The 8,301-nt window shown below is 42.5% G+C and overlaps 1 protein-coding gene across 1 annotated transcript; it reads right to left on the bottom strand.

The window, feature by feature from the left end:
- Window positions 1–3,135: 3,135 nt before the first annotated feature.
- On the bottom strand, window positions 3,136–7,340 carry DNAJC28 (DnaJ heat shock protein family (Hsp40) member C28). Its single transcript, XM_037807903.1, has 2 exons — window positions 7,025–7,340; window positions 3,136–6,136 (listed from the first exon to the last, which is right to left on the bottom strand). The coding sequence occupies exon 2, from the start codon at window positions 6,103–6,105 to the stop codon at window positions 4,951–4,953; it is 1,155 nt and encodes a 384-aa protein (XP_037663831.1). The 5' UTR covers window positions 6,106–6,136; window positions 7,025–7,340; the 3' UTR covers window positions 3,136–4,950.
- Window positions 7,341–8,301: the final 961 nt, after the last annotated feature.

The raw sequence follows: 8,301 nt of genomic DNA, 5'->3' as shown, positions 1-8,301 counted from the left end.
GTGCAATGCCACCCCCCAGGTTGGTATGAGTAGCTACTTGTTATACTGTTTTAGAGAAAGACTCAGGAGAAGATGCCAGGAGATACTGACAAAGGATTTTCTTTTTTTCTTTCAGAAGTTTGTATGTAATAATCTATTTTTGTTATAGATGTAAAAAAATAATAATCCAAATTTAAATTCTTAAAATACTGGCAGTCATTTTTATGCTTAACACAATTTAAAGCAATTCCTTTATTTCTTATGCTTCCAAAGAATATTTCTTGCCTATGAAAAGCTGGCAATCACCTCCAAATTTAGAAAGCAGCCCCCCCTGTGACTAAACTAAGCAGCAAAGAGGTTTCTTAGAGAATTCTAAGTGACCCTTTGGAAGAGCTGGAGAAAGTGACTCAGGGCTCTTTCCAGGAACAATGCCTAAAACCACAAGGAAGAGCAAGCCTGGGGAGAAAAACCGCTGCCTCCGCTGCGGCCACCATTACACATTGCATGCGATCCAGGAATTTCACCGTTGCTGCCACTGATGCCACTTGTGTGCCAGGAGCTCCACCTGGCAGCCACCGGCTTCTGGCACCAACAAAGTGGAACCTCCATAGGGAGCCAACGTGTTTCCTCCCGGGCCTCACTCTGAACCCCAAGTCTCTGAGGACCAGTCTTGCTGACAGAGCCTGTGTCATGTGCCCATTCCTGATGTGCAAAGGAGGAAGGAACTGGGAGTTCTGACGTGCTAAACATTGGAATTTCCTTAAGTATGGGTCACTTGAAAGATGACAGGCAGCCAACGGATGTCCACTACACTATGTAAACAAAGCTCACTGAGAATTCGGGCCAGCTGGGCAAATCATGGTGTTAACTGTGGCTGGAAGGAAAACTGAAAGGATGAGGCCATGGAACTAGGTTCACCCATAGAAGTGAAAAATCACTGAGGATAGAGACCCAGCCACAAACGTCAAAGCAGAGTCACCACTGGACCGTATATTCCTTGCCGGAAAGTTCTCAAAGGCCCAGATGTCTTCTTCAGCTTTGCATGCCAAGGACAATGCCTGTTCCCATAACTGGCTGCAGGTCCCTCTTGTATCAATGGTAGGATTATTGGGTTTATCCCAATGCATCTGTTCTGCCAAGACCTTTGGGTAGAGTACATCTCGTCTCTTAAGGGTAGGTGGGGGACCGCGGTGCATGTCAGTCATCTGGGGAAGAGGTGGGTCCTTGCACAGTGTTCCAGTTTGCTCATGCTGCCATTATGCAAAATACCAGAAATGGATTGGCTTTTATAAAGGGGGTTTATTTGGTTACAAATTTACAGTCTGAAAGTCATGAAAATGTCCAAATTAAGGCATCAACACAAGTATACCTTCACCAAAGGAAGGCCAATAGCATCCGGAAAACCTCTGTTAGCTGAGAAGTCACATTGCTGGCGTCTGCTGATCCTAGCTTGTGTTCCAGCTCCTCTCTCATCTCCTGTGTGTTCTTCAAAATGTTGTCTTGGAGTGTTTTGTCCTCTCTTAGCTTCTCCAGAGCAAACTCTGGGCTAGCATAAGTCTGCTTTCAATGGCCATCTCCAAAATGTCTCTCTTGGCTGTAGCACTGAGCTCCTTCTGTCTGAACTTACATAGTGCTCCAGTGATTTTAATTAAGACCCACGCTGAATGGGTGGGGCTGCACCTCCATGGAAATAGTCCAATCAGAATTATCACTTACAGTTGGGTGGGTCACATCTCCATGGAAACAACCTAATCCAAAGGTTCCAACCTAATTAAGACTAAATATGTCTGCCCCCCCCCTACAAGATCACATCAAAGAACATGGTGTTTGGGGGACATAATACATCCAAACCAGCACACACAGGAATCAGACCTTTGGAGTTGATCTCGGTCAAGAAAAACCTCTGATTCCCTCAGCCTTACTGTCTTGGTCTGGATTTGGAGGAGTGGAGGTATGCTTAGGGCCCTGCATATGGTCTCCTGGGCGGTGGGAGACGGAGACCAGTGGGCTGTGCCACTCCACAGCAGAGTGGGACCTGGGATCAGGGGCAAGCTTGAGAGAGCCACCAGCCAACTTATCCCATCCCAAGGACAGCCCATCCTAGGACAAGTTGTATCTGGATGTTCTGGTCTGGTCTCAGCTGAGCAAGTGGAACTATGACATTTGTGGGTCAGCCCTTCAGCCAAGGAGTAGTGAAAGCCCAGTGTCCCTGTCTGAGCCAGGGGGGTGGTGGCAGCAGTAAGACTAAGCAAAGTGATAAACTGAGGGCTACGTTTGGAGCTGGGGGTCCACTTGCCCCCCTCAGTTACTGCCTTCAGAAAATCCAGATGGTGAAATGGTGAATTCCCTTTCAGGAATTCAATTAATGTACGTTGAATGAACAGAACAGTGGCAAAAGGGAAAGACAGTACTCATAGGAGCTTGAGAATTAGCATGAGCCATCTGTCCCTCGTGAGGTATCCGGAATGTACCAAAAGGTGGCTGAGGCCCTGTGACAGGAAACCAGGGAGCTGGTGGCAGGGAAGCACGTTGGCAAATAGTAGGGCCCTGACCACCATCTATGGGAGGGGTGCCCACCCCCAAGAGCAGGGCTATGTCTTAGGGTGACAATGATGAAGAAAATGAATAGTAATGCAGATGTTCCCCTAAGGATTTAAACTTTAATTCCCACAGCTGGGAAACAAAAGCCACAATGATGTAAGGTTCTAGCCTCCGAGTATTGGGACAGATTCCTGAACACAAGGGGTGGCCCTAGAGTGTGAGGAATGGGGTGAAGCGAAAAGGTATGTGCCAATCAGTGAGTGAGCTCAGAAGCCCTAATAAATTACCACCATACTTGAAAAGCTCACAAAGACCAACTGAGGAGGTGAAGGACCAATAAAAAAGGTCATCATTGCTCCTAAGAGAGATTTATATTGTCAGTTTCTAATTCAACAAGCTCTGATACACTGATCAGAATATTTTCTTGAACCTGGAATCCATTATTTACATAAGTAAATGTTTTACCTAAGTGAATTTTCCCTCCGTTAACAAAAAGAATCTACATCAAAGTCTGCTTTGATCTCACCAGTCATCAAGATAAAAAACATTTAGGTGGTCAGCCAAAAATATGGTTATTATTCCTATTAGTTGTTTATACAACCATGGACCATTAAGTAATCATTAAAATAACTTTATTAATATAGACAACATTTACAAACACAAAGTGCCCTGTGCTGAAATGAAGAATTTATCGGAATTTACCAGTACCCTTACCTTCCCATGAACCAATATTGAAAAAAGTCTCACTCACATATGTTGCTGCAATGCAATTAGGTATCCTACATTGAATTCCTATTTTTTGACAAGATTCACAGAATCACATCCTTCTAAAAAGGTTTGGAACTACAGCTCTTATTGTAAAGCTATATTTCATACAGTTCAGAATTTTGTTTAGAGTAATACTATCCTTGTAGAAGCCGAACGACAACTCACTCAATAAAATAATGTTATAACAATTAAAATCCATCTAAGCTACATCCTTTTGAAGACATAGCTTTATTTGTTGTTTTACTGTCACATGCATTTCAAAATAGCTTGTTCTTCCAAAATCAGAGTGACATGTGCCACGCGTCTATATATTACAGTGCTCTAGACTCAATGGGGAAGAAAACCTGTTCTTTCAACAAACTTTTGCATCCTTCTGATTGCCGAACTTTTATGCCAAAAGCAGTTATCTAAACCCCTAATACACAGATTTTCTGAAAGTGAATGGGAGACAATTTCATGAATGTCGATCTTTTGCTTTTGCCCAGAATGTAAATTGGCACAAATCAAGACATCTTGTCTTTGTATATTAAAAGTCCCTAAAACAGGAAATTAAGTCCCTAAAACAGGATATAAGGATTTTCACATACCCGATAAAAGCTTCTAGGAGCCTGACAGGGAGGCTTAAGACAGATTTATGAAAACCTAAAATTTCAATATCTGATTAGAGATGAAGCTAGAAGTGAAATCTTACATTTTTATTGAGCCCAGGATTTTTTTTCCTCACCTCTGAAAAGTCACAAAACGCATTCAAACTCTTGAAAAGTGGACACTGGAGTCTACTTTTAGAATAGCAAAATCAACTAGCTTGGCTGATACATTTCTGCAGCCAATGAATCATGAAGTGAGAGAGGAAGACGTTTCATGCGGCTATTTTTTCATTCAGTACCCACAGAAGAAGCCCTTTATAAAAGAAAAAAAAAAGTGCAGTAACTCCATTGGACTTATTTCCGTATCTTAGCATTTCCATCCGTATCAAGGGTGTCCCAAAAGTATTAGAACAGCTTCAAGCTTTAATAACCTCAGAAGCATAAATGCTGTAAAATCACATCGTTTGGAAGGTTAGCTGTTTAAATTTCACTTACTTCGTTAGTTTTGTGACTTTTGAATAACAAATATTTAGTTTGTTTAAGTACCTGTGTTTGAAGACAGCAGACAGTAATTGTTTTAAAGTCATTAGAGCTTAAACTGCCGTCAAAACTTTTAGGTTGGCTTGTGTAGTTCTCAAGATCTTGAGTACTCATCCTAGCACATTTCACCTGACAACTAACATTTAAACTCTGAAATGGATTAAATTGTTTTCTTTAAAAGTCATTTCTTAGATTGTGGTGATGAATGCATAACTATATGATCGTACTGTGATTGTATACCATGGATGATTGTATGGTATGTGAATATGTTTCAATAAAACTGAATTTAAAAAAAAAGTCATTTCTATTCTTTGCTTGCTATATCCTCAGAGTAAAGCTGGTTGAAAAGTTCTCTGACTTCGTTATTTACAGCTTTCTCACATAAACATCACAGGGGATGTGATGAGTTTGGTGAAAAGTACAGAAGGAAAAAGTTCTCAAATTCTTGTGTTATAGCAATAGATCTCATCCTCTATGTTTGATGTCAGTGCAACTGAGAATGGAGGCAGTTTTGTGATTGTGAGCATTGAAATGGTTATATTTTAATAAATCTCCACAGATTTGTCAATTTTAAAAAGGATGTCTTGATTTCAGGTGTCTCCTTCCCTTCTGCATGACCAATATTATTTGGATTTTTATCAGTGACTTCTTCTTTTATAAGGGTCTCATATATTTTCTGGGCCCTGACAATTTCTTTCTGTGCATCAAAATGGACTTTTTGCCTGGTCAGGAGAAGAACAATTAAATTAAAATCATTAATTCGCTTGTTTAGGTTTTTTATGTTCTCCTGAAACTGCTCACAGACTTGGTTCCACTGCTTCTGTTCATTTGGTGTCATTGGATTCCCAAGTTTTTTCCTCGACACTAAAATTTCCTCTCTCAGTTGCTCAACAGTCTCCTTTATTTCCTTTTGCATTAGGATCCATTCTGGTTGGTAGCCATTATCTATCAATATCCTGTTCAGGTTGTGAGTCATAGGATCAATATATGAACAACCAGAAAATTTTTTTAGAGGTTTTCCTTTCCCGCTGAGATTGTCAAAGTCTCCCTTTGCCATCGACTCCTGAATAAGATCCTCCACTAAACGCTCCATTGCTTGAGTTATCTTTTGGTTTTTACTCTGTCTCACATCTTTAGCAATTATGCTATTAGCAAAATACTGGCTGTGTAGTTTCTGCTTTTGATATTCCATCACTTGCTCGGTCGCACGGTCTGCTCTAAATTGGTTATATTGCTTCTCTCGTTGACTCGGAGGCCCAAAACCAATACCTTCAAAACTTAAATAATGCCGATGTTGGGGTGTTTTATATTTGAATTTGTCTTCTTCCTCCTCTTCTTCAACTTTATTCTGTCTGGCATTTGATTGTTCTATCACATGGGAAAGCACCTTCCTATAAGCTTCTTCAACCCTTACAAACGTCGTAGAATCAGCTACACTAGAGCCACTATCTGGATGGTATTGCTTGGCCAGATTACGAAATGATTCTCTGACGTCATCCGCAGAACATCCTTCATCAAGATTCAGCAGCCTATAATATTCTCTGATTTTCTTTTTGGATTTATGAGTTGACATCATTCTATTCCTAACGGCACCAAGGTATGGAAACATTTTCATTCGGTTAGGAGTCATTGAAGCATTTATCAGATGAGATCTTAAGATTTGAGCCATCATCAGGTACACTGTGCTCATTATTATACCCAGAGTGTTTCCTAGCAATGATCTATAAAACAACAACAAACACATGGTTGAACAAAGCTGCATTATCACTTAATTTCATATTTTCAGTAATAAGGAAAATAGGGTATGAAATTACAAGTACAGTAAATTCAGTTCTTTCTAATGCTTCCACCAAAATTCTTATAGCTAGGGCATATTTCACTGAGGGTAGCAGAGAAATGGAAGTTGGTGATGTTTAGCATTTATACATTGTGACATAATCTAGATTCTACTCTTCAGTAATTAATCACAGAATTTTAAAGCTGGAAAGTTCTTATAGATGAGCTAATTCAATCTTCTCATTTTATTAATGAGAAAATGTAGGTCCAACATAACCAGGTCACTTAGCAACGCATAAGCAAAATGCTTAGGGCATTTTGCCTGTATCCCCAGCAGATTATAAATTTCATCAGTACCGCTTTTTCTTGAGTTAGTATATCATGATTTTCACCTTCTCAAGGAATCCCCACGGGAAGAGTTACACGTATGAAACAATCACAAAACATGACAAAGTAGTACCCTATCACTAAAAATAATAGAATCAAGTGTTCAAAGACTTTAAGTTCTATTGCTCGTTAGAAAGTAGTTATTTGCTAGATGCCAGGAAAACCAAGATGGAAAGGTGAGTCCTCCCAAAATGTTAGCTGTTATTTAAAGACACAGGGCCTAGTAGAAAAGAATTGTACAGAATGTCAATAAAATGTTGGAAGTGGTTTAATTGGAAGTGGGGTTTTGATAAGTAAACGCTAAAACCAAGCTCTTGGGGGATCCCAGTTTTCTGGAAAATCGGGATCAACTGCTTTTTGAGTTGGCTGGTTGTGGTTATCCCCCGGGCGGCCTTTGGGACGGGGTGATCGGTCCCGACCCAGAAGACGCCCCGCCCCCTACTCACCTTCAGGCACAAAGAAGGGGCTCGTTGGTTTCCGCACCCATGCTGCCCCTCTGCGCATGCGTGCCCGATCTCACTTCATTCCGCAAACATCGCCGCCGCACCAGCAGACCTGGGTCAGCGCTGGACTAGACCATCTGCCGCTTTAGATCGACGGGTTCCCAGCGGGGGTGAGAGGACGGAATCGGACTTGATAGGAACAGATTACTTGTCTCACCAGTGAGACCGAGACTGTCCCTTAAGAGAAACTCTATTCAGAAGGACACAGGCAGGGCACGTCCGGAGGCTCTAACCCGCCTCGGAGCGACCCACTCCGCCTTTACCCCCACCCCAGGCGGTAGATGGCTTGGCCGATTGGGATTGTGGGGGATGTAGTTCACGGCAAAGTGCGCTGCGCTCCGAAGCCCGCCGTGCGCCTGCGCCTCGGGGAAGGGGCCGGGCATGTACGGGTATTCGCGGGGTCGCGCGAGGACTGAAAGTAATTCTCGGGTCAGACCTGAAGCGAGTGGGTTTTATTGGAGAGTTCAGAGGGACAGGTTTGGAACCCATGAAGTATGCGGTTAGGAGGGCGACGGCCACGGGTGACGTCCTTTGGGGAGGGGAAGGCTAGGTCCTTTCCTTGCACGGGACCTGAAAGTCTCTTCCGTGTTTGCAGACGGGGACACCTGCGCAGAGACGCGGACGCTCTTGCCCGAGATCACAAAGCTACCTGCCGACCCGGGCTGGAAACCTGGTCTTTCGTTAACTCAGCAAATACTTACTGAACTGTGCTAGGTGTTGGTAGGGGCTGCGGACAGGTCAGAAAACAAACGCGAAATATGAGTTTCCTGGCTGCCGTGGGAACCCTCCCACCCCCTGCCCCCGCTGTACGGGGAAGTACTTAAAACGAGGGGGCGGAGAGAGATGGTCGAAGTTCGGAGGATCAGACCCGGGCTTTAAATCCTATTTTTTTCACTTGCTGCTGACCTTGGGCAAGATACTTCACTGTTTATCTGTAAAATTAGGGTACCAATAAATAGTAAACTTGTGTTCACCATTTACTATTTGCCCAGGCACTGTACTAATACTTGATATCCATTCTTTTAACCCTTACAACAGCTGTTTGAGATAAGTACTTATTTTCCCCACTTTCCATAAGAGCAAATAATAATTGCTTCTAACTCACTATTTGTGAGAGGTACACTTGGCGTGATGCCTCTCACAATGAGCAATCAAATGTTTTTTTGTTATGACCACATCTCCTAAATGGAGCCAGAAATAGACACTAGCTTTTCCAAGCC

Source organism: Choloepus didactylus, chromosome 1 (genome assembly GCF_015220235.1).
Source record: "Choloepus didactylus isolate mChoDid1 chromosome 1, mChoDid1.pri, whole genome shotgun sequence".
In the NCBI taxonomy this organism is placed as follows: domain Eukaryota; kingdom Metazoa; phylum Chordata; class Mammalia; order Pilosa; family Megalonychidae; genus Choloepus; species Choloepus didactylus.
The sequence above is the reverse complement of the archived record's forward strand: the minus strand, read 5'-3'. Positions and strand labels throughout refer to the sequence as shown.

What these genes read in the sequence shown, in the direction of transcription:
- DNAJC28 (XM_037807903.1), bottom strand. Translation starts at nt 6,105, where the DNA reads ATGAGCACAGTGTACCTGATGATGGCTCAAATCTTAAGATCTCATCTG.